Raw genomic sequence first — 27,500 nt, forward strand, 5'->3', positions numbered from 1 at the left:
ATATTCTACCCACCTATCTTTACATACATAATCCTTAGTTTGACACAAACTTAGTGAATGGTTGTATAAACCAAATCTTGCACTACTAGATAACCTTTCAGTAGCTAGGTCCATTTCACTTAAAACTTACCCAAACTTCCTCCCTGTGCCTGTCATGGACAGCCAGTTCCCCTTCAACCCAAGCAACAAGTCCTTTTACAAGCATGATTACAGACATCTTACTCTCTAACAATCCACATGTGTGTGTAGATCTTCAGAAATTTTACCCAGTCACGGATTATTGATTTTGGTAGCTCATTTTGATACTGAAAACTCTCAACAGTTTTTTCTAGGACTGCTAATTTTCCACAGAAAAAAGTAACCATATTCAGACTTTTAGCATTCATCGACTGGTATTAATTATGCTATATAAATAACACAAGCAATGCTTTACATTTATTGGGTACTATTCATAAACACTGTACACCCTGGAGTAGGCTAGGTAAACCATCTAATGGTGTACTAAAGCCCTGTGTGAGTCACAAACAGTGGGACACAATGACATAAGACCATTTACATAGCTTTACTGTACTGGTGCACATGTGTAAAACAACTCCCCATGATCATACACGATTCATATATAATACAACAATGGGGTGCATAATGATATCAGCTACATAAATTATAGTTACAGCTTCACCTTCTATCACCAGAATATGGAACACTAACAGTCATAATGTGGAACCAATTTATAAAAGCAGGAAAACTTACCAACAACTTCAAACTGGAAAGCTTATGACATAGTTAATGACTGTTTTACACTCAGAAAAGTTCACTTAATGAAGTAATATGATTCAGTATATTATTTACTACATGTACTTTAAAAGATTCTTAGCAATGAATGTGTTACAGACCATTTTAGTGGGAATAGCATGGAATATGGAATATTTAAGACAAAAAATAAGGCACATTTCTCATAATGAGGAAAGTACAGTTGTGCAAGCAAGCTTGCCATAACAGTAGATGTCCGAATGATGATTGCTGCAATAGTCTGCATAGAGTATAAGACATGAGCAGCTTCCAAAGCTTCAGGGCACCTTCAATGTGCCCAAACCCTTAGTCAGCTCAAGCTGAACCGACTAAAAAGACAGATTTGAGTGCCAAGCCCTTTAGAGTTTTAATGTCAACAGACAAAGGGAGGCTGAGTCCTGAAAGGAAAACTTTAGGAACAATGAAAAATAAAAGTCCACACCCTGGTATAAATAACACACCAAAAACAACAGGGATGGAGGGAGGAAGCAGCCACTGAAGTGATTATAGAAACATCTACTGTTAAGGTTAGTTTTGATACTGATCACTGTTGCAGTAGCCTAAGCTATATGGTAGATTACCATAGCTTACAAACTCTGTGAGGTGTAAGGGGAAGAGTCCAGGAGCACCAGGAGAATGATATGGGTAGATTACCATAGCTTACAAACTCTGTGAGCTGTAAGGCAAAGTGTCCAGGAGCACCAGGAGAATGATATGGGTAGATTACCATAGCTTGCAAACTCTGTGAGGGGAAGTGTCCAGGAGCACCAGGAGAATGATATGGGTAGATTACCATAGCTTACAAACTCTTTGAGGGGAAGTGTCCAGGAACACCAGGACAATGACATGGGTAGATTACCATAGCTTACAAACTCTGTGAGGGGAAGTGTCCAGGAGCACCAGGAGAATGATATGGGTAGATTACCATAGCTTACAAACTCTGTGAGGTGTAAGGGGAAGTGTCCAGGAGCACCAGGAGAATGATATGGGTAGATTACCATAGCTTACAAACTCTGTGAGGGGAAGTGTCCAGGAGCACCAGGAGAATGATATGGGTAGATTACCATAGCTTACAAACTCTATGAGGGGAAGTGTCCAGGAGCACCAGGATAATGATATGGGTAGATTACCATAGCTTACAAACTCTGTGAGGGAAGTGTCCAGGAGCACCAGGAGAATGATATGGGTAGATTACCATAGATTACAAACTCTGTGAGAGGAAGTGTCCAGGAGCACCAGGAGAATGGTATGGGTAGATTACCATATCTTACAAACTCTGTGAGGGGAAGTGTCCAGGAGCACCAGGAGAATGGTATGGGTAGATTACCATAGCTTACAAACTCTGTGAGGGAAAGTGTCCAGGAGCACCAGGAGAATGATATGGGTAGATTACCATAGTTTACAAACTCTGTGAGGGGAATTGTCCAGGAGCACCAGGAGAATGATAGGGGTAGATTACCATATCTTACAAACTCTGTGAGGGGAAGTGTCCAGGAGCACCAGGAGAATGGTATGGGTAGATTACCATATCTTACAAACTCTGAGAGGGGAAGTGTCCAGGGGCACCAGGAGAATGATATGGGTAGATTACCATAGCTTACAAACTCTGTGAGGGGAAGTGTCCAGGGACACCAGGAGAATGATATGGGTAGATTACCATAGCTTACAAACTCTGTGAGGGGAAGTGTCCAGGAGTACCAGGAGAATGATATGGGTAGATTACCATATCTTACAAACTCTGTGAGGGGAATTGTCCAGGAGCACCAGGAGAATGATATGGGTAGATTACCATAGGTTACAAACTCTGTGAGGGGAAGTGTCCAGGAGCACCAGGAGAATGGTATGGGTAGATTACCATATTTTACAAACTCTGTGAGGGGAAGTGTCCAGGGCACCAGGAGAATGATATGGGTAGATTACCATAGCTTACAAACTCTGTGAGGGGAAGTGTCCAGGAGCACCAGGAGAATGATATGGGTAGATTACCATAGCTTACAAACTCTGTGAGGGGAAGTGTCCAGGGACACCAGGAGAATGATATGGGTAGATTACCATAGCTTACAAACTCTGTGAGGGGAAGTGTCCAGGAGTACCAGGAGAATGATATGGGTAGATTACCATATCTTACAAACTCTGTGAGGGGAATTGTCCAGGAGCACCAGGAGAATGATATGGGTAGATTACCATAGGTTACAAACTCTGTGAGGGGAAGTGTCCAGGAGCACCAGGAGAATGGTATGGGTAGATTACCATATTTTACAAACTCTGTGAGGGGAAGTGTCCAGGGGCACCAGGAGAATGATATGGGTAGATTACCATAGCTTACAAACTCTGTGAGGGGAAGTGTCCAGGAGCACCAGGAGAATGATATGGGTCGATTACCATAGCTTACAAACTCTGTGAGGGGAAGTATCCAGGAGCACCAGGAGAATGATATGGGTAGATTACCATAGCTTACAAACTCTGTGAGGGGAAGTGTCCAGGAGCACCAGGAGAATGATATGGGTAGATTACCATATCTTACAAACTCTGTGAGGGGAAGTGTCCAGGGGCATCAGGAGAATGGTATGGGTAGATTACCATATCTTACAAACTCTGTGAGGGGAAGTGTCCAGGGGCATCAGGAGAATGATATGGGTAGATTACCATAGCTTACAAACTCTGTGAGGGGAAGTGTCCAGGAGCACCAGGAGAATGATATGGGTAGATTACCATAGCTTACAAACTCTGTGAGGGGAAGTGTCCAGGAGCACCAGGAGAATGATATGGGTATATTGTCATAGCTTACAAACTCTGTGAGGGGAAGTGTCCAGGAGTACCAGGAGAATGATATGGGTAGATTACCATAGCTTACAAACTCTGTGAGGGGAAGTGTCCAGGAGTACCAGGAGAATGGTGCTAGCAAAGCCTGATCTAAACCTAGAGATGGATTCTAACTTGTAATGGCTTGTAAAAGTATGTACAGTGGTCCAAGTTGCTGCTTCTAGAATACTTTTAGAATTCAACCCTTTCCAAAAAGCTATAGGTGAAGCCAATGCCAAGTATAGTGGGCCTTGACCCTGCTTGGAATAGTTTTGTTGTGGTGGGTATAACAAAAGGTAACAGCTTTAGACACACATTTGCAAATAGTCTGAAGTGACACAGGTTTTCCTTTTTAACTTCACAAGAATGAACAACAGATCCGGAGATCTGAAAGATATAGTTCTGTTAAGATAGTATCTGAATTATCAGTAGACATCCAAGGTATGGAGTATCTTTTCTCCCTCATTTTTAGGATCAGTTAAGAAAATAGTGGAATAGATAGTTTGGCTTAAAGTTAACGTGGATACCACTTTAGGCATAAAACAAAATTAGCTCTCCAATAAACACAGTCACTGTGGAAAATGAGATGGGATAGGATAAACCAAAAATTGGTTCTCAAAGAAACGCTGTTGCTGTGGAAAATGAGATACGGTTGACTAACCCCAAGAGCTTGCAACTCACATACTCTTCTTGCAAAGATCAGAGCAATCAGTAAAACTGTTTTCCATGTTAAGAACCTTAAGTCAGCCAGATTAGCTGGTTCATATGGAGCAAGTGTTAGCTTTTCGAAGGAAAAAAATTAAGATTCCAAGAAGGAGCCATCGGGTTTCTTGGAGTTCACTTAAGCAAAACCCCTTTCAAAAAAACATTTTGACATGAGAATGCCTTGAACAAAGAGGAACCATGGGCAGGCATGCAGAAACAGTCAATAAATGAAAGTCAAAGTAAATTTTACTGTAATTTAGATCTGCACATAGTGCAGCTAAGTGAAATTACATTGCTTTATTCCTAGTGCAACAAAAAACATACATACAGTTACTATTCAGTAATACTAGGACAGATACTTATAGACATTACATGCATAAAATGTGCTATTTAGGGTATTGCAGAAACTTGAATTTTCACATTAACAGGTACCTGTGAAGCAAAAATAAACCAGAGTATTGCACATTCAAGTTTCAGGACAGATGAAGATTTGGATATTACACTAAAATATGCTACTAGTAGCAGTGATCTTAGAATAAATGGACATGAGAGTATGTCATTTACTGGATTAGTCAAGAGAATATTCAGTTAACTGGTTGAAAGAGCAAAATGGCTTCTGGCATGCCTGTTGTTAGAGTTTAGCAATCTTGGTGGATAACGGGAAAAAGCTTCTACTGAGCCTGGAAGTCTAACAGTACATGCTGTGGTAGCGTCTACCCGAGGAAAGGAAGGAGACCATACCACAAGCAGGGTGAGTATGGTCATTTATTATCTTTCTAGCTCTTCCAATACACAGATTCGTGTAAGTCATCCAAGGATGCCAGTGGAGAGGCAATGATTCTTTCCACTGCTGTTACTACTCTCCGGACAGCCTTGTGATCTGAGGCATTGTAGTTCCCATACCATACAATGATGCTGTTTGTCAGTTCCCTCTCAATGGTTCCCCTATAGAAGGCTTGGGGGATGGACTGTGACAGGTTTACTTTCCTGAGTTTCCATAGGAACTGCAAACATTGCTGTGCTTTTATGACAGTGAGGTTGGTGTGCACTGACCAAGACAGGTCCTCTGATATGTGTATACCCAAGAATTTAATGTCCTTGACCCTTTGTACTGCTATTCCCTTGATTTCCAGAGGTTGATGTGCTCTCTGAGACCTCCTAAAGTCCACAATCAGTTCCTTGGTCTTGCTGATGTTCAATGCCAGATTGTTGCTGTCACACCAGCCAAGCAGATGTTCCACTTCACTCCTATATGCTGTTTCCATGCCATTCCTGACGAGACCTATAACTGTGGTGTTGTCTGCAAACTTGACAATCTGGCTGGATTCATATCTGGCTACACAGTGATGTGTAAGCAAGGTGAATAATAGAGGACTCACGACACAGCCCTGTGGTACACCCATGTTCAGAGTTACGCTTTTAGAGCTATTATTTCTCACACATACTACCTTTTGGAGGTCTGTCTGTGAGAAAGTAATGTAGCTCTGCTGTACTGTTGCTGAGGCACCCTACTGTGATCCCAAGCCCACCCCAAACAGAAAGCCCATCTCTGCCCCTTAGCTATTCCCACTTTCAACCTGCCATAAGCTCTAATAATTGGCCTAGTTACAGAAGTTTTATACAGATTGAAGCTTGGTTTAGGTTAACAAATTGTTCTTCAGTCAATCTGGCTTCCATTGCTTGTTTTGTAACATTGTAAAGCTTAATTTAGGATAGCATACCTTTGTCACGCTCACTGATAGTTTTCTTCATGATCCCTGCCCCTAGACCTCGGTGCTGCCCCACTCCATTTGCCCTCACTAAAGCTTGGTTCTCTCCGCTCTCCTACCCTACCCTACCCCCAATTACCATCTGCCCCCACTACCTCTAGCCTTATACCTAACTGTCCCCTCCCACTCCACGAACAACCAATCAAAAACCACACACTTCCACACATCCAGCCAATCACAGACCCCACAGTTCCCATCCCAACCTTCTACCACCTTACCAAATAACATCCCCCTCTACACTCTCACCCACAACAAACACTCTCACACACAATGACAACCTAGTTACCTCACTCACATGCAAACTCTCTGTCCTATCCATCCTAACACTAAACCTCTATCTCACCTCCTATCTCAACCCACTAAATACAACCTACACTTTCCCCACAAAACAAACCTCTACCTATACCCCTAGTACTCCTCACTACAGCCAAAACATATCACCAAACCTCTGCCTTAACATCAAGATTGCACCAAGCTCACTTAGGATACTCCCTATCACCCCAAAATCACCTACCACTAACAACTACATAGCCATCTTAATTAAACTTACTAAGCTCCTCCACCAGATTAACTACCAATTGATACTTGCTGGTGACATTCACCCTAATCCAGGGACTAACCCTTACCCATCCACCCCTGCAAACACCAGCTTCCCCTCATACCAGTTACCTACTAATACACCAAAACAATCTACTAATTATGTCCTTAAATATCCAAAGTGTTAAAAATAAGGTACACTTACTACATGCACTTCTCTACCTACAACCCTGATATATTATGTCTGACAGAAACCTGGCCCACTACTGCTGAGAAAGAAATCCAACCTACTGGTCACAATGTACTCCACCAGGAAAAGGAGGGGGTGTAGCCCTACTCTTTAGGAATACCCTAAATGTCACCACAATCAATCTGCAACCCCCCTTTTAACAACTCTGAAATCCTCCTAGCTAAACTAAAACTTAGTAACAAAAAGTCAGTCAACATTGTCACATGCTATATACCACCAGGTAATAACATCCCAACCCTGGAAGGCTTCCTACAATGGTCAAACTAAAACCTCCCTCAAGAAACCATTATACTTAGTGGCTTTAACATATATTGGAAAACCTGCTCAGTCTTAAACCCCACCAAATATATTAACCTCTATAATTTTTCACAAATTGTCCAAAGTAGCACTAGACTATGAATGCCACAAGTTAAAGAAAGCCTCCTGGACTGGATATTAATAAACAGGGCCAACACCCCATACCAGGCAGGTGTCCTCCCTGATTTCTTCAGCGACCATCAACCCACTTTTCTATTAAAACACAAAACCCAATCCAACCCTACCGCCAAATCACTAATAACCCACAATACAAAAAACTTTGACCCCAACAAATTAAAACACACTAAAACACCATAACTGGCACATACTAAAGACTTTAGCCCTAGAAGAAGCCTTAAACCATTTCAACAACACCTTCCTATGTATCCTAAATACCCACACCCCACCTCACATCAGTAAACTCAAAACAAAAACACCCCTGGCTTACCAAAGAAACTAAAAGAAAATTCAGAAAGGAACAAAGGCTGGGATACTTGGAGAACCACAAAAAACCCAACAGCTAAGGTACAATTCCAACAGCTCAGAAATGAGACAAAAAGATCAGTCTTCCTAGATAAAAAGAACTATTTCACTGAGCTACAAAACAAGCACCAAAACAATCCCAAGAAATTCTGGGCAGGAATTAACAACATACTCCACCCTGGTTGGCCCTCCACCCCTTCTCCTACCTCCTCAAATGAAATTACAAATACCAGACAGATTAAATAAATACTTCACTGAAACCATTTCTAGCCTTGTTCAAAGACAGCCCACTACCACTACCACTAATCACCCACAGTCTATAGAAAACCTAAAATGACCTTCCAATTGCAACCCATCCCAACTAACTATGTCAAAAAGTTGCTACTTAAACTCAAACCTACCTCACTAGCAGTTGATGGACTACCTGCTGAATTACTGCATCTGGCTGATAATGAACTTGTCTTCCCCATATCCATCCTACTAAATAGATCAATCTCAGAAACCTCAAACCCACCCATCTGGAAAACCTCCTATATTATCCCCCTCCATGAAGGCGGAGCCTCCACTGATCTCACCAACTATCACCCCATAGCCATTCTGTCCCCACTGGCCAAAATACTTGAGAAATGCATCGCCCACCAACTCATGCCATACCTACTTAATAACCAACTCTTCTCTCCTACCAAACACGGACTTAGGCCAGCTCATAGCACTATCACTGCCCTACTTTCCTTTACAAATCTCATCAATCAAAACAAACACATAGGCAAACTAACCTCTGACATATTTCTGAACCTAAACAAAGGCTTTGATATGGTCAGTCACCCCAAACTGATTCATGCCCTTACTGACCTTAGCCTAAGTAACCAAACCCTGGCTTGGTTTGACAACTACCTACAAGGAAGACAACAAGCAGTACACTGGGACAATAACTTATCATCACTGCATCCCATCACCACTGGGGTCCCACAAGGATCCATATTAGGTCCCCTCCTATTCTCCATTTTTGCCAACAATCTTCACACTATCTGTCAGGACATAGCAGTAATACAATATGCAGATGACTCTACACTTGTCTGTTCAGCCAGTGACCCTCAGACACTTCTCTCTATAACCCAAAAGCCTTCCATACCACAGAAAACTGGTTTCTTAGCAAACACCTAATATTAAACCCCAAAAACAAGTTATTACTTTTCTCACCTAACAAATCTCCCACCACACACACTCAATTTAACAGTCTCCAGGGATGGCACCATCATCTCCCCAGACACTCACACCAAACTGCTAGGAATTACTATCGATAACCTCAAATTTAATCATATTAACAAAACCATTAAAAATGTCCATATAAAACTGGGCAGTCTATATAAACATAAACCCTTCCTAACAAAACCTGCTGGGATAACAATTGCTCAGACACACCTTCTCTTTACACTATTCTATTCTTCACCCATTCTCACCAACCTTCCAAAACTGAAATTAATAAACTCAACACTTGCTATAATCAAATTGCAAAATTCACGACAGGTTCTCCTATCGTGCCCACCACTGCCTACCCTTAAAACAACTTGACTGGCTTGAATTCCCTAATCTCCTGAACTATCATCAACTATCCTTTGCCCACAAACTCCTATTATTCCCAGACAAAACCCCATCTCTGGCTAATCTGGTCATTCCCCAAGCTAATACCAGGCAATTACGCTCTAGCAATAAAAAATGAATTAAGATCACAAAAACCAATAAAGCAGCAGGGGACTTCCTCTTCCACAACTACATTGGCAAAATCTGGAAGTCCCTACCCACCTCTATTACCTCAGCTGTCTCAAAGGCCACATTTAAAGGACTCCTGAAGGAACACCTAAAGCACTCGTGGATCTGCACATGTTCCCCACCTGGCTAATACCCCTCCACCCTTCCCCTGCCCACTGCTACTGCCTCATCTCTAACTAAGACAACCACTTACCTGACCTGTGTATACTCTATACAATACTCTCAAACCCAAATCTCACTTGTCTTAAACTGACCTATGTCACCCTCATTCTGGAAATGTTAACTTGAACCAAAAGATGTATAATATGATACTTCTATATTAAAGACTGTTACTTACTATGAATTTAACACTTCTGTATTCACTGCAATGATTGTCTGAATGTTACTGTGGAGTTTCTCTCTCTGTAATGATTGTATGAATTTTACTGTGGAGCTTTTCTCCCCGGGCGTCCGCTGAAAATGGACATGCATCCAGTCAGATATTCCCAGTCAACAAATATAAAATAAATAAAATCTTCTTCTTTCGGCTTTTCCCGGTTAGGGGTCACCACAGTGGATCATCTGTCCGCTTATGATTGGCAGTGGAGTTTTACGGTGTCGAGTTGCCATCCCGGCACCCAACCTTCTACAGAAGACACACACACACTCATGCCTAGGGCCAGTTTAGAGTGTCCAATCCACCTACAGCATGTCTTTGGGATGTGAGAGGAAACTGGAGCACCCGGAGGAAACCCACGCGACCACAGGGAGGACATGCAGACTCCGCGCAGAAGGCACCCCAGCCGAGGATCGTACCAGAGAACCTCTTGCTGTGAGGCAACAATGCTAACCACTGCACCACCCATAAAATAAATAAAATAAATAACAATAAATAAGTCTAGTATACAATTGCATGGGGATCTTGATGTGGGTGTAAAAAAATGCCAAAGGAAAGTAACTTATGCAAATATTGTAAAACCAGAGAAAAACTAGACCTAAATTGGTCCTGGCTATGTTATTGGCACTAACAAGAATAGCTTTCCATTTGCTAATATATGATTTTCTAGTAGCAGGCTTTCTTGCCTCCATTAGTACTTCCTCAGTAAGCAGGTACCTAAAGGGAATCAAGATCCTATCATTCAGGAAAATAGTTAATGTTGTTTGGGATCAGGCCGGTATCAACCATCCCTGATCTTATGTGAGTGGATCAATTCTGGGAGGAAGATTATGGTATTTTTCCCTGGCCATTTCCAAAAGAAGGGAGAACCACTGTCCGAGTAAGAAAGGGAATCACCACAATAAACTTGGGGGATTCCTTCTGAATTTTCAGAAGTACAGTGTAAAGGGTCAAAAAGCATACAGGAACATTCCTGTCCAAGGAAATGATAAGGCATCTGTCTTCCAGGCTTTCTTGCATGGAGTCTTGGAGCAGAATCTTGACAGCTGATTATTCAGATAGGAAGTAAATGGGCTTACTACAGGACATCCCCACAGATGAATCAAATTTTGGAAGACCCCCAATCTAGTTTGCATATGTGGGGGTCTGCCCTGTCCTGTTCAGCTTGTTTGCTGCACAATATTGCTCTGACCAAATGAACGATGCCTGTAGAATGTGCTGTGATGCTATATGTCAAGCTAACATGGTTAGTCTGCAAAGAGAAAATGACTTAGTTAGCCCAGCTTGTAGATGTACCACATAGCTATGATATTGTCTGAACCAATCTGAAGAGTTTCTGGGTATCAAAGATGATTCAGAGAGCTGAGTGTCTTGATCAAAACAAGCATCTCTTTTAAATTTATGTGCTTGCATCTGCCCTAGGTGTCCCACACATCTTGCACTTTTATCCCTCCTATTACTGCTTCACAAGCAAACTCCGAGGAATCTGTGATGACTGACTGCTTTAAAACAAGGAGGGAGAAGGAGAAGGGGAAGAACTGGATTTAGGGATATTTGCAGTCTCCAACAAGTAACTGCTCTTCTGACAAGCCCCAGTACTGGGATTTGAAAAGGCAAAGAGTATTGGTGTTGGGACCAAAGAGACTTAAGATATCACTGTATCTTTTTCATGTGGAGTCTTACCAGGGTTATCATTAGAATCATAGATGATAAGAAACCAAAAATCCTGGGGTATTCCCTTGCAGTGACCAAAGTCTGACTGGAAAATCTTAGAAATACTTCTAGATATAGACTGATTTTTTTCCTGTGGAAGAAAAGCTTTTTGAACGGAGGTGTCTAGCTGACACCACAAGAACACAATCCTGTGTGAAGGACTCAGAAAGGACTTTTGAATGTTCTATTGGAATCCAGCCTTGTGTAAGAGAGCTTTCATCCATGTGAGAAATTCCTGACACTTTGAAAAAGACCCCGCAAAGACAAGCAAGTTGTCAACATGTGGAAAAATCTGAAAACCCTGCAGACTGCAATTGGCTTTAACTAGAGCTGGACATTTTGTGAACACTCTTGGCACTGTGGATAGTCCAAATAATAAAGCTGTGAATTGATAATGTGATCTAGACACACAAAACCTTAAGAAAAGCCTGAAGTCTGGATGAATAGGGATGTGATAAGTATATTTTAAATCTAGTGTTCTGGAAATTTGAAAAAGAAAGAAGTAACAGATTGCAAAGGGATATCATTTTAACTTGGGCTCTGTCAACAACCAGCCTATAAAAGAAAGATCCAGAACTGGTCTCCAAGAATCATATTTCCTGGGCACTAAAAAAAAAATTTCAAACTTGGGAAGGAGGAACTGGTTCTACCACTCAGTGGAAAAGCATGTAATGAAGGACAGGTGGAAATAAGAGTCTGGTATGAGAGATGAGGAATAACTCTATGGAAAGGAGGAATGTCCTCTGTAACTTTGACGAATGACCTTCAGAACCCATTTGTCTGAAACCATGCATTGCCAAAGAGAAAACTGGAGACTCAGACTTTCTGGAAGGGAAAAGGGACTGCCAAGGTGGGAGGAGGGAACAAGGTCCTCTAAACAGTCAAACTGACTTGTTAGACTGTACTTATTTTTTTGGGGGGTGGGGTCCTGAATTCATTTTGGAATACCCTTGCCATTTTGCCAAAATTGGATGAAGGGTTAGGGATTGGGTTAGAGAATCCCTTAGAAAATTTGAAAAGGGAAGAGAGAAAAACCTTAAGAGATTCCTTGAATTAACATACCCCCTTACATGCATCAAAGGAAACAGAAACTGAATCTATCAAAAGATGAATTTAAAATCTTATTATTCACATCCAGGTGGTAGGTTCTGAGAATACCACCAGGCAGACCTCAAAACAGTACCAGAGGCTGTCATAGCCTTAGAGGAAGCATCTACTGAGTCATACACACACTGTAAACAGACAGCAGTGACTAGTACAACAGAAGAAACTATATAATTTAAAGCAGCTTTTTCCTCACATAAAACTGCAGACCAAACATTCCGCAAACTTTCACAATTAGTTAGAATAAACATTAACATGTTAGCTTAACTTTTCAAAATTCTGAAATTCAAAGTTGCAGGAGTATACAATATGTTCCTGTATTCCTCAATAATATTCCCATCCTTATCAGAAAGAGTAGGATATGAATTAACTAACTGTTTAGCAGCAGTAGGAATAACTAAAGCTATAGCTGCTGGGTCAATTTTGGGAAGAGTTAATAAAAACTTAAGACTGAGGAACTTTATATACTCTATCTGCCTTTTTAGGGGCAGCAAAAGGCTATCAGGAAAAGTGCAGGTAGAGACACAAATGCTCCAAAGCTGACAGAGCAGGAGGAACTGGTAAACTTTCAAGATATTCCTTATGTAAAGGCTCACAGAATTTTCTAAGGGGTTAAGAAACCTCACAGCACTCCCACTGAAAACACTGACATATTCTGGAAATAGTCTCAAAAAGAGAGATAAGCCCCAAAGGGAGAAATAGAAACAGAACTCACCTCTGAGTCTGAATCAGAAAACTGAAAAGAAAACCCTGTATCTGTCCCTTCCTCTTCCTGTCCAGGTATAGAATCTTGAATTGCTTCAGGAAAAGAGGTACTCTTTTACTAGAAACCTCTTAATCCAGACTTAGTAAACTACTCCTTTCTATGGAAATCTGAGGAGGAGATACATACTTAGTTTTCTGTTTCTTTTTGACAAAAAAAGATGGAGCCAGCAGTTTTATAAATAGCAGCAGCAGTTTTTCCAGGGATGGGCACAACAGTCTAACAAAAAGAGGGTCGACTTCCTTGTTCCCTCTCCCAGGACAGACAATAGTGGCTCTCCCTTACCCACAGATTGCTCCCCAATAATTTTCTTGGGTGGCAAAAGCCAGGGTACCTTTTTGGCTACGCTTATATAGGCCCTAGGGCCAATAGCCTAATACCTACCTATGAACCCAACAGCAGCAGATGACATAGCTAAACCCCAGTCCATAGCGGCTGTAGGTGCTACACTAGCAGGATCTGGGATAAAAGATAAGTGGTTTGAGGTACAACAAATGGCCACAGCAAAGTCACCTACCTTCAGATGAGATAAATTTCTAGTCTGCTGTAGGCAAAGGTTGTTTGCTTAACTTTTTCTTTTTGTGGCTGGAAGAAGACAGATCATGGGACCGACAGTTTGCTCCATGGTCAAGTTGAAAACGGTGCCTCTTTCCCAAGGAAAAAAAAGCAGCAAAAGCTGGAAGAAATTTAAAGTCTTTAAAAGTTACTTTTTTCAACATAGTAAAAAGCAGTTTAACTATCTCCAAAAAGTAATACAAACACAATTTCTTAGCAGATAAAATAGTTTTATATACTTTAAATAGTTTTAAAACTGACAGGGAAAAAAAGTGTTCTCATTTAAAAGTACAGTACATTCTATTGATAGTCTGTTAAAACAGAAACTCCTAGCTTTAAAAATAACTTTCCTAAACAAGAAAGTGTTAATAAACCAACAATTATTATAATGATTTTTTCTCCCCAAAGGGAACTTATCTACCCAGCAAAGGAACAGCCCAAGCTAACCAGCAGTCCTGAAAAGAGTGACAGGAGTGCACTCATTAGTGTCAGGAAAACTGAAGAGACTGGCATCCAAACCTGTCTTTTCAGTCAGCTCAGTTTGAGCTGGCTAACAGTTTGTGCGTGTGGAAGGTAACCTGTAGCTTTGGAAGCTGTCTGTCTCATATTATATGCAGGATACTAGCTAAGGCCACTGCAGCAGTGATCAATATGAAGAACATCAGTTGAGAAGTATGGTTTTGGGACCAGAATGATGGGCCTACTGTTGCTGCACTGCCTTTGACCATGTTAACCCCATCAGCCTGCTGATGTGTTGCTCAGCTACCACAGCTGAGCAGCATCAGTGGTACTTTAACAAAAAAGGGCGGGGGGGGGAGAGCTCTTCCTTTGCATGGTAGACAAAAAAAACAATTTGGGGTAGCTTAGAAAGAAAATATTATCTTACTTGGTGAAATGGTAATAGTACTCATCTTTAGCTATGAAAGTCTTGGATTTAAGTCTCACTGGTGACAAAATTTTTAACACCTTCTCTGGAAGAACCCCTTTCCTGATAAAGCAATGTGGCACAGTATCTTCCTTTAAGAAGGAATTAGACAGCTGTACAGGTATTCATAAATCAACTCCAGGTATGACTGGCAGTACCCTATCACTCCCTGACAAAGGACGTAAGGTCTGTGGGTGGGTACTGGTAAGGCATAACTGGACATAAGGTCCATCTGACTTGTACATTCTATGATTCTATGAGCAATGTGTAGTGCAGGCAAACCTGTTACCACACCCACACAATCCCCACCACCTCATAAGGAGACCCTCATTAGCTCCAGTCAACATAACTCAGCTACTGTTACTGGATCTGAGTATCATTTCTTACTGTTTCTTCCAGAGATTCCTAAGATGCTGCTGCTGCTGCTACTGACTCCAACTGTACAGCTGTCCACAGCACTTCCCCGAGTACAGTGAAAGTATCTTGTCATGTCAACATGATGGTAACATCTAGAGGTACATTTTGGTGCAACCCCATATCACCGGTTTGAACAAGGTGCACAAAATGGATGTCTGCAATTCATCATTATCTGGTATTAACAGGTTTACATGCACCTGTCATACTAAGTTATTAATGAAAAAATATTCATCTGACACTAGACTTCACAGTTGCAAGATAACTTACAAACAACATGGGCGGCTCACAATGGTAACATGAATGGATGCTACTAAGTCAGCTTAAAATGGAACTAGATCTTAAAAGATCCACGGTAGCATAGCAGACAGTTTCCTCCATCATGCAGTGCTACCCTGAAACTAGTTTTAAGGTCTACCCTAGTATGACACCATACAGGAAGCAGGAAATGCTTAGGATTCACTAGAAGCATTTCATGTTCTCCTGAAGTAATTTTCTCGCATTCAGTGTACTTCCTGATAGCCCTGAATACTTCATTTTCAATACCATGATTAAGTTACTGCGAAACAAAAGCAGTGAGTGTGTGTGTGTCTGTGTGTGTGTGTGTGTGTGTGTGTGTGTGTGTGTGTGTGTGTGTGTGTGTGGGTTCTGCCTTTCAAGTTCTATTGGCTTGACTGTTACACAGTGACTGAGTAATTATCACCACAGGGCAACCAGCGCTGTCAGTGCTAATGACTTAATGTATGTTATGTCAGGTAGAGGTAATGGAATTCAGAAACATTGTATGGTAATAATAATTCCAATGGCCTATTTGTGGTGTAGCTTGAGTAAGCCTAACAGTAAAATCAGCCCTAGACTCAAACAATACTGTAAAATAACTGTAAAATAATAGATACATTTATGAAATTTATCTCTAAGTTAAGACTCAGTCTGTTAATTGATGGGGACATACACCCTAACCCTGGCCCTACCAACATTAATAAATCCTCTCTCTCTATCAGCAACTTAAGCTACACTCCTACAATTCCCCATCCACCCAACTCTCTCTTAACCTGTCATCTCAACATCCGAAGTATCAATAACAAACTGCATGAACTTCATGCACTCCTTGTTGATTTCGCCCCTGATATTCTGTGTCTCTCAGAGACCTGGTTAAAACCCTCCACTACCGATAATGAAATACTTCCCCCTGGGTATAACATACACAGGCTGGACCGAGCATCCAGAAAAGGGGGTGGGGTGGCGGTACTATACAAATCTGATATGATTGTAACTACAGATGTTATTCAACCGCCTCAGACCAATAATTCTGAAATCCTAGCTACCAAACTGAAACTTAATAACAGTAAACATATCTACATAATCTGTGTGTATATTCCCCCAGGTAATAATATAGCCACACTAGAAGACATCCTTCATTGGATATCCATCCACTACCCCCAAGAAAAGTACAGTTTTGTACCTACCATAAATGTAGATGTTCGAAGATCCACATTGCTGCAGTCCTAACACTTGGGTAGTCCGCTGTCCCAGTCGTGAATACCAAAGTATGTGGCTGACGTCGGTCAAGGCGCTTTAGTCGGACGCCAGGACGCCAGGGTACTAATGCGCATGACCGACGTCATATCCTCAGTCTTTTCTTGCCCCAGATGTCAGAAGACCCTAAAAAGATAAGGCCAAAACCAAAAAACACCAAACACTCCTGTACCAAATATATGTACAATATATACAAATTTACAAGGTACAACCCCACCCACACAACCACCCCTAAACACAGAGGGAAGGAGGGAGAATTGACTGCAGCAATGTGGATCTTCGAACATCTACATTTATGGTAGGTACAAAACTGTACTATGTTCTTCATACCACATTGCTGCAGTCCTAACACTTGGGTAGAATCCCAAAGCAGAGGTAAGGGAGGCTGGCAAATCATAAAGAAGCAGGAGCTGTCAACATGCCCTGCAAAATAGCCGTGGCAAAACCAGCCCTAGATTTAGAGTAGAGAGGAAGGTGGTAGTGCTTAGAGAAAGTATGCACTGAACTCCAAGTAGCTGCCTCCAAAATATCCTTAGTTGCCACCCCTTAGAAATGCTGTTGAAGTGGCAGTAGCCCTAGTGGAATGAGGCCTAATCCCAGCTGGAATCTCCTTGCCATGATGGGAATAACAAAATGCAATGCAAAACCCAATCCACTTAGAAATAGTTTGTTTTGACACAGGCTTGCCCTGAGAACTCAAAGCAAAAGAAACAAACAACTGCTGAGACTGCCTAAAATCCTTAGTCCTGCTTAAATAATAACGCAACTGCCTGTGTACATCTAAAGTGTGCAAAACCTTTTCCCCTTATTTTGGGGATCTGCATAAAAGTAGGCAAATGAATAGTTTGGTTTAAAGCCACACTAGAAACCACCTTAGGCATAAAGGAAGGATTAGTACGTAATGATACCCTATCCTTATGGAAAATCAAAAAGGCTCAACCGCCATAAGGGCCTGCAATTCAGAAACCCTTCTTGCAGAAGTAATGGCCAACAAAAAGCAGTCTTCCATGACAAGTATTTCAATTCAGCAGTAGGCTCAAAAGGTTGTAGAGTAAGTTTCTCCAACACAAAATTGAGATCCCAAGCAGGAGTAGGAGCTCTCACGTGGGGTCTTATATTATTTGCCCTCTAAGAAATTGCTTGAACAAAGGATGAGAAAACAATGGTGGGTCACAATCATAGTGAGCTGAAATTGCTGCAGCATGAATCTTAATGGAAGAGAAAGACAAACCTTTGTCCAATAACTCAGTAAGATAATGAAGAGCCACACTCAAATTAGGCTCAGAAACCTCCAAATCCTTTGCTGCACTCCAAAATAAAAATCTCTTCCATTTTTCCAGACGTACTTTCCTTGTACTAGGTCTTCTGGCTTCCATAATCACATTCAAAACTTGTTGAGGAAGTTGAGACCTGCTGTGTTTCAAAACAGAATATGCCAGGCTGTTAGATGAAGAGAGTGAAGCTTGACATTGAGTAGATGACCGTCCCTCTGAGACAATAGGTGTGGAATCAAAGGTAAAGGCCATGGAGGCTTCCTTACCAGACTCCTCAGTAATGGGTACCAGTGTTGCCGAGGCCAATCTGGAGCTATTAAAATCATCCTTGGCTTGTCTTGTCTGACCTTTAGGAGTACCTTTGGGAGAAGAGGCAGAGGTGGAAAGGCATACACATGAAGATTTTTCCAATTGAAAGAAAGAGCATCCACTTTCCAAGCTGTGTGATGAAACCTTTTCGTGCAAAACTTTGGCAGCTGGTGGTTTAGTGGAGAAGCGAACAGATCTATGTCTGGAGTTCCCCATGACACTGTCAATTCCGAAATACATGAAGATCCAGTTTCCACTCGCGGGGATCCATGATTTGCCTGCTTAACACATCTGCTAAGGAGTTCTGTGCTCCCGGCAGAAACCTTGCCTGAAGAGTTAGTTGCAAGCTGAGCGCAGTCTCCCATAAAATCATTGCTTGCCTGCATAGAGGATAAGAATGTGTTCCCCTTGTTTGTTGCTGTACCACATGACAGTTGTGTTGTCTGTTAGAATCAACACCTGCCCTGGAAGAAGTAACTCCTTGAAAGCCATTAATGCAAACTGGACTGCTAACATCTCCTTCATGTTGATATGTAGATGCTGTAGTCTGGCAGGCCACTTGTCTTGTATCCACTTTCCATTCAGATGAGCTCCCAAGCTATGTCTGAGGCATCTGTCGTTAGAATCTGACTCTGGCCGGGTCACAGAGAGTCCCTTGTTTAGGTGACATTCCTGAGCCCACCACAAAAATTCCTTTTGAATGCAAGGTATTATTTGAATGACAGTGTCCAAATCCTGGCAGTGCTGCGTCCATACATTTTTGAGGTACCATTGCAGCTTCCTCATATGCAGTTTGGCATTGGGAAGCACCAGAATACAAGATGCCATGAACCCTAAGGCTTGAAGGACTGTCCTTGCAGTCAGCCCGGACTGAAGAGATAGTTGATGGAAGTAAAGGGAAAGATTCTTTTGTTTGTCCGGGGTTAAAAGGCCATCTGTTGCTGTATTCAGTCTCACACCCAGAAAGCACATGTCTTGAGAGGGTACTAGACTGGACTTTATTTCGTTCACAGAATACCCCAGGCATCTTAGCACTGCTATCACATATTCCAAATGCTGTAAAGGTCTTCCTTTCTTGAGCCAGAATCAGGCAGTCGTCCAAGTAAGGATAGATTTGTATTCCTTTTAGCCTGAAATAAGCTATCACTGGAGCCAGAACTTTGTGAATACTCTGGGCGAGTAGATAAGCCAAAGGGCAATGCAGAGAACTGATAATGGGAATTCCCAGCTCGAAAACGCAGATACTTCCTGCAACTTAGTCTGATAGGCACATGAAGGTAAGCCTCCTTGAGATCTAAAGTTACCATCCAGTGATCTTTGCCCAGTAGAGGTAAAAGCTGTTGTAACGTCAACATTTTGAACTTGGGAATGTCCAGATAAGTGTTGAGGATAGATAAATCCAAAATTGGTCTCCACGTGTTCCCCTTCTTTGGTTCTAGGAACAGGCGAGAATAAAATCCTAGGCCCCTTTCTGGCACAGGAACCCCCCTATTTGGAGTAACAGAGAAATTTGCTTGTGAGCCTCTTTTCTTTGTAGAGGAGGAATGTCTGGCATGCCTTTGAAAGGAGGCAAGGTATGGAAATAAAACCTGTAACCGTGGTGAATGATATCCAATACCCATCTGTCCTGGGTAATTAAACTCCAATTTTCTTTGAAAAGTGCCAGCCTTCCTCCTAAAGGTGCTGCCAGACGAGAAAGCACTGGCAGCTGAAAAGGCAGGTCATTGGGTCTGTTTCATGAAAGGGCTGACCCCTGCCCTCACCAGAAGACTGAGCAGGTGAACTCCTGGTGCTAGGCCTAAAAGAACCTTGAGCTCTGCCCCTACCACGTCTAGACCTACCCCTAGACTGGGAATCATAAGAAGGATATGTCCATCCCTTAGTAGGCCAATTTCTACTAAACTTCGGAGGCTGAACCTGCAAAAAATCTTTAACAGTCTGCATAGACTTAGCCTTGTCCTCCATTTTCTTTAAAACTGCTTCCACAGGCGAACCAAACAACACATCAGACTGTAACGGAGCATCCAAAATCCTTGTCTTAACATGCTCAGCTAAATTCTGATCCCTCAGCCAGGCGTGCCTGCGAAGAACAGAACCAGTGGCAGCCACCCTCGAAGAGGCCTGCACAGCATCAAAACCACATTGCAAGGAATGCTTACCCACCTGTTCAGACACATGAACTAAATCCTGCAACCACCTTCCGCCAGAGCATCCACCTTAGACTTCAATTGTGAAAGGAGATAATTTTGATATTTTAACATGTGGAACTGGCAATTCAAAGCCCTCATGGCTAAAGTGGAAGAAGTATACACTTTCTTTCCCCATCTATCCAAAGCCCTTGCCTCTTTATCAGGAGGAACAGGATTTTTAACAACAGAAGCCTTAACACCTTTAGGCCCCTGAGAAACAGTTTCTGGGTCTGCCCTAGGACTCTTAAAAAGATACTTATGAGCTTCAGGCACCCTATAATACCTATCCGGTTTAACTGGGGCAGGAGGCAAAGAATCAGGGTTCAGGGAAGCCTCTGCAAAAACATCTTCCACCACATCCAGAACAGGAGGTATAGCTAAAGGCCTATGCTGGGGTAAAACAAAATTCCCTAAGCCTCTTCCTGGAATCAGAGAAATCTTGTCCTTCCCATTTAAAATGTTCCTCATGGAATGAAGAGTCTCTGAAAAGAAAAATCCTCAGGAGGAGAAGCAAGGAGTAGAATCATCTACATCAGAATCAGAATAAGGAGGATACTCCTGTAAGTCTTCAGCCAAGACTCAGAAGCCTCCGAACACTGCTCAAAACTCTCAAGCTCAGGTTCCACCCTAGGCCTCTTATCAGGAGGGCATAGAACCTCTAATCATAGTAATCAAATCTTCTGCCATTTTAAGCATATGTTTCTTAGGCAAAGATCCTGAAGAACTAGGAGAGACACCCACTGAAGTTAAACCTGGCCTGCCTCTCAAAGAAGCCTTGGAAACCGAAGGGGAGGGCCTAACCACCTTAGGAAGGGAGGGGAGAACAGCCACCTGAGAAGCCCCTTCAGCCTGGCCTACCTCCTGAGAGGACACATCTGGTAACAGTAAAGTCTCTCCCTGAGACTCCAAAGAAACTTCTGGCAGAACCTCCGACTCCACCGAGCCTTCTAAAGAACCGACGTCCGGGACTGACGGTTCTTCCAACCTAGGCTTTACTGCTTTGTCCTTGCGCTTTTTGGACGAAGCGGGATGAAGCGGCCGGAGCATCCGACGGCATATTATAATTACAACGCTTTCAAAACTAACCTGGCACAGTCTAATCTTCTCTTTATAGTGCGTTTGTTAAATCTAGCACAAGAGCGACATCCAACAACGTCGTGCTCAGGCCCTAAGCAAGGTATACACAAGGTATGGTAATCCCTATGAGGTATCTGTTTCCCACAAGAAATACAGTTATTCACTTTTTCTGACATCCAGTTAAATACTGAGGCAAGAAAAAAACAAAATATTCCCCAACGGGGTACTTAGCCAACTTTGATTCGGTCTGAAACTCTGACTTCAGAAAATTTCAGAACGCCAACCTGCACTCGCAAAACTGCTTCTGCATCGGACCATGCGGCAAAAGACTGAGGATATGACGCCGGTCATGCGATAGTACCCTGACGTCCTGACGTCAGACTAATGCGCCTTGACCGACGTCAGCCATATACTTTGGTATTCGGGCCGACTGGGACAGCGGACTACCCAAGTGTTAGGACTGCAGCAATGTGGTATGAAGAACATCCATACTTCTCGGTGACCTTAATATAGACTGGAGAACTTGTTCCTCTGAATCTCCTACCACTCATATTAACTTGCATTCATTCAAGCAAGTTATTAACACTCCAACTAGAACTGGTAAGCCCAACCAGAAAGAAAGTATACTTTATTGGGTACTGATTAACAATCACCCCAACATGTATACATATGGTACCCTCTCTGATAGTCTAAGTGATCACCATCTCACATATATAATCAAGCAGAAAGTATGCAACCCCAACCAACCTCTACTAAGACATGTCAGAAATAAAAAAAAATTTGATTTAACCAAATTCCAACTAGAACTAAAATCCTGCAATTGGTCTATGCTAAAACGCCTCCCCTTAGAAGAAGCAGTATTGTACTTTAACAAAAAATTCCTTGAGATTCTTGACTCTCATGCACCCATCCGCTCTAAAAAAAAACAAGCTAAAACTGCACCGTGGCTCTCAAAAGAGACCAGGCTTAAAATTAAACTCAGAGACAAAGCTTGGGCTTTATGGCGAACTACTAAACTCCCTCAGGATCAAACTGAATACAGGCAACTTAGGAATGAAACTAAAAAACTTACACTACTTGACAAAAAACAATACTACAGTAATCTACAATCCTCTAATCAAAATAACCCTCAAAAGTTCTGGGCTGGACTAAACAATCTAATACACCCTGGCAAAATGACTACCCCTGTACCTGAGGCCCTCACCGATAAACCCTTAGAAGTAGTTGCAGACAGTTTTAATCGCTTCTTCACCGAGACTATCCACACCCTAGCTAGCAACTTGCCCCCTAGCCCCTACAGTCCAAACAGCTCCACCTCTAAAAATCTTCCACTAGTTAGCTTCCAACCAATTGCTACATCATTTATCCACATCTTACTCCGAAAACTAAAACCTACCACACTCGCAGCTGACCAACTTCCAGCTGAATACCTACAAAAATCTGCTGATGCCATTGCCTATCCAATCTCAGTACTTATAAATCGCACATTAATAGAAGCTAATATTCCTAATATCTGGAAAATATCTTATGTCATCCCTCTCCATAAAGGGGGAGGCTCTACTGAACTATCCAACTATAGGTCAATAGCCATACTCTCTCCCCTAGCCAAAATCATGGAAAAAAATGTATCCAAAAACAGTTCATGCACCACTTAATAAACAACCATCTCCTGGCAGACACTCAACATGGCTTCAGACCTCACTACAGCACCACAACAGCCCTATTAGCCTTCTCTAACACCATTAACTTTTATCGTAATAACAACCATATTTCTTCAGCCCTATTCCTGGACCTGTCCAAAGCTTTTGATATGGTGGATCACCAACTATTAATCCACTCCCTAAAATCACTCTGTCTAGATCTAAAATCCCTTCAATGGTTTGATTCCTACCTAAGTGGTAGACAACAAGCCGTACTCTGGCACTCTAAACTTTCCACCCTATTACCAAACAACCTGGGTGTTCCACAAGGGTCCATACTAGGTCCTCTGTTATTCTCCATCTTCATCAATGATCTTCACACTGCCATTCCTAAAGTTAACTGCATCCAATACGCAGACGACTCAACACTAATTTTCTCAGCTACATCCCCTACAGAGTTGCAGCTAAGTACCCAAACAGCCTTTAACACAACAGAAAACTGGCTATCCAACCACCGCCTGATTCTCAACCCCAAAAAGACTAAAATGCTTATATTCCTACCAACACAAAAGTCCCTCCCCATAAACTTCACAATCAAATCCAAAGATGGCACAATTATCTTTCCTAACCCATCTACTAAACTTCTAGGTGTCACTACTGACAACCACTTAAAGTTTGACCTACACGTTAACCAATTGATCAAAACCATCAGTAAAAAACTAGGTCCACTGTACAGATTAAAGAACTTTCTAACTCCCCTAGCCAAGGTAGCCATTGCCCGTTCCCATCTTCTCTCTACTCTCCTGTACGCATCCCCTCTTCTTCTAAATAACAATAAGTCCAATCTAAATAAACTTACTACCTGTTACAATCACATTGCCAGATTTGCCACTGGGCTCCCTTTTAGAACACATCACTGCATTAATCTAACTCAGCTTGGTTGGCTCGAACTTCCTAGTCTAGTGCTATACAACCAACTGATCATAGCCCACAAAATCATATACACCCCTGAAAACACCCCTTCACTCAAACACCTAGTCACCCTGTATAACAATCCACGACCACTACGTTCTTCCAACAAAGTCCTCATCCATCCAAAACTAATAACCTAGCCGGTGACTCTCTCCTGTCCAACTCCCTAGGTAGAACCTGGAACCTTTTACCCCCTGAGATTACCTCAATTTCTTCCCTAAATCACTTCAAAGCCAAGCTCAAACTACAGCTGGGGTCAAAAAGCTCCTGCTACTGTACCAAGCCTGGCTAATCCTCACTCTGCACAATGTATTAGCCATAATTCTCTCCTTCTAACTAATACATTTCACTCTCACTTACTAACGATGTTAGCTTGTGGTTCCTATGACAATATTAGTAATGTCAACTTCTGACTCCATGTTCTAAAATGTTTTTCGTCACTTCTTCAAGCAACCCAATACTTTTGTACATTGTTTTTGTCTTTTGTTTATGTTTATGTTGCTGTTTTTGTTGGAGCTTTTCTCCCCGGGCCTCCGCTGAAAATGGACATATATCCAGTCGGACTATCCCAGTTAACAAATGTAAAATAAATAAATAAATAAATAATCCTGACGCATGGATTTTGATGGTCCCTGAACCCATTTAACTCCACAGTGCCACCTGTATGCAGGCCAGAAGACTGCATGCATGACATCCAAACTCAGTTATGCATGCACACAGTACTAAGACTTAGGCTATACAGATGGCATGCTATGGTGCTGTGCAGCTGTGATATTCCATTTTGACATTTAAACTTAAAATGTACAACTAGAATTGCACCCTCAACATCAAACACATAAACACATGCATAACGCTATCACTCAAGGAAACAAAATGCTTCAGTGGCTCAATACAGCTGCCAATGAATGTAGACAGTATTAATATATGCATACTGGCTTTCCATATGTAATGTCTCCTATTATACTACTGAAATAGAGGGAATACCTTCCATATCTTGATTTTAATATCTGTACAGCACCATTTCTTTATAAGTATACTCTGGTGCACTATGCAAATATACACTTTCAAAGTTGGTTGACACAGTGAATGCTTCACAGCTTTCTGAACTGAGAGTAGGTTTTCATGATTCTTAACTAGCCTTGGCAATACTAGGAATCTACGTAGCCTGCTAGGAAATTGGCCATAGTAGAAGTGTTAGCCCAAGTGCAAGTTATTTTAGAATCTGGCTCATGCAGCAGTAAGCATTCTGAAAAGTTAGCTGTGGGAAATTTTGTGAAGGATAAACCAATGTGAAATTTGTAGCATTACTTCTACTACAAAGAAAAGGTCTAAGATGTTAAATTAGTATAAAAAAATAAAATTATATATTATACAATTTGCTGCAGACAGACAGTGTGGTGCATCCAGTGACACTTAAAGAAATCCTTTTGCTCTAAAAGCTTTCATTTTGCCATTTGTACAAACAAGGCTTTTTGAACATTTTCTATAGACATATATGCTAAGAAATGTTTTGTGGTACATACAAGCATTCTTCATTTCTGTGGTACAAACTGTATGAGCCTTTTTTTACCACTAATCATGCCTGATAACAATTACCTTAATACATTAAGGTGAATGTCAGTGACTGTTAAAGTGTGGCGCTATCTGCCAAAAAGTTCACAGTGTAAAACCTCCAGAGGTTCAGCTAACTTAACTTGTTCAACCATCATGACATCACCAAGTATTTCTCAAAAATTATCCTAGTGATACCTCTAGATGTCCTATATTGCTTGTTCAAATTTATGTTGATATTTCCAGTACTGTGCTACATACAAGCTGTGATGATAGGAGCTACTGTCAGCTATGCCAGGATAAGTAGGGCAGTGGATGTGCAACATATGCCAGCACAGCTAGCTGGAATTTAGTAAAGAATTATATGTCATTTGTGTAGCAAACTGATTTGTACAGATGCTTGTGTTTAAACATGTATTTGTAAAGTTACTTGTGTTAAAATGTATCAACAGTGTACCCTGCTAGAAAGAAAATAAATGTACATGTATTATTGTAACTGAATTAAATGTATGTTTTAACAGAGGATACTGGAAGAGAAAGGTTAATCACAATCCAGCTGCAGCAAACTTTGAAAAATAGCTGAAATTAAATTAGACCATAAAAACTGTATCTTACAACTCTGTTTGCAACCAGAGACAAAATGTTTGGGAAACCAAGTATTAGGAAGCCTTCTTTATTGTCTCTAGCAGGGAGTTAATTGCTTCTCTGGAAGGGTAGAATGTTGAAATGGTTTTATGACTTCCAGGATCAGCAGTAGATCTTAGCAAAGCTCTGTCTGTGTATGGTAACACATAGGTGCTAAATCCTGAGAGCTTCTAGCAATGGGGATTGCATGGGAACCAGAAGTCAGATGACCAGATGTATGTGATGACGTTCTGTACAGAAATAATGTTTTAATATTGGAGGAGACTGAAGTCTCAGGAGCAGTCAGGTTCTTGGAACCTGACAAAGGAGGAAGACCACTTACCTACTTCATCTTGCCTTGCACTGGTAAGTGACCAGGGATAGTAATTCTCTAAATCAGTTAGGAAAATATAGTGAGAATAGTTAAGTGTTGTTTTTCTGTAACTGTGTGACTCTTTCTAGTTGTGTTATTTTTTAATATTTCCTGTCACTGAAACTCTGCTGTTTACTGTAAATAGATATTTCATACTTTCTTGTTTTTTATTATTCATTATGAAATATATTTAAACTTTTCATTGTGACTGGTCCCTTTTAGAAAATATTTAAGCTTTGAGAGTATTTGCTTATATTTATTTGGTGATAACTCTGGCCACTCGTGAAAGCCTTGCTGTTTGGTCAACATTACCATTTGTATTAATATTAGCTTCACTCAGTATAACTGGATACCCTTTTAAGAGCCTTACAGTAACTGACTAGTGGCAGTGAATCTATATTATAGTTTGGGCAGAGCTGGTAGAGTGGGTAGTCTGTGCCAGCTTTTCCCAGGTGTGTGCATGACAAGAGTGTGTGTGTCAACTACTTGGAGCAGGGACATGAAGCACTGGTTTCACAGAAGGAGTGTCAGAGGACTTGGCTTGGGCACTTGGCTAAGGACTTAACTCTGCACATCTGCCAGTGGGGAGCCTTACTGGAGACCTGGGGAGAGACGGGGATAGAAACCCTGACTCCTGGGCAGAGTGTGTTCCCTGTGTGCTCTTAAGGGAAAAAGTGCTTGATGCAGAGAGGTCTGCATCTGG

The 27,500-nt window shown here is 41.6% G+C and overlaps 1 protein-coding gene across 2 annotated transcripts in view; it reads right to left on the minus strand.

Annotated features, from left to right (window-relative positions):
- The window catches only part of LOC122798622, a 396,882-nt gene that overhangs the window by 205,976 nt on the left and 163,406 nt on the right, over positions 1 to 27,500 (minus strand). The window contains exon 4 of one of the 2 annotated variants that reach the window (XM_044067707.1): positions 13,876 to 14,034. The exons of the other annotated variant lie outside the window; for it this stretch is intronic. Within the exon in view, the coding sequence (XP_043923642.1) occupies positions 13,895 to 14,034 (140 nt within the window). The 3' untranslated portion in view covers positions 13,876 to 13,894. The remainder of the gene's footprint in view (positions 1 to 13,875; positions 14,035 to 27,500) is intronic. 2 annotated transcript variants of the gene reach the window in all.

The sequence above is a fragment of the Protopterus annectens genome, chromosome 3.part1 (assembly GCF_019279795.1).
Source record: "Protopterus annectens isolate FY-2018-M chromosome 3.part1, PAN1.0, whole genome shotgun sequence".
In the NCBI taxonomy this organism is placed as follows: Eukaryota; Metazoa; Chordata; order Ceratodontiformes; family Protopteridae; genus Protopterus; species Protopterus annectens.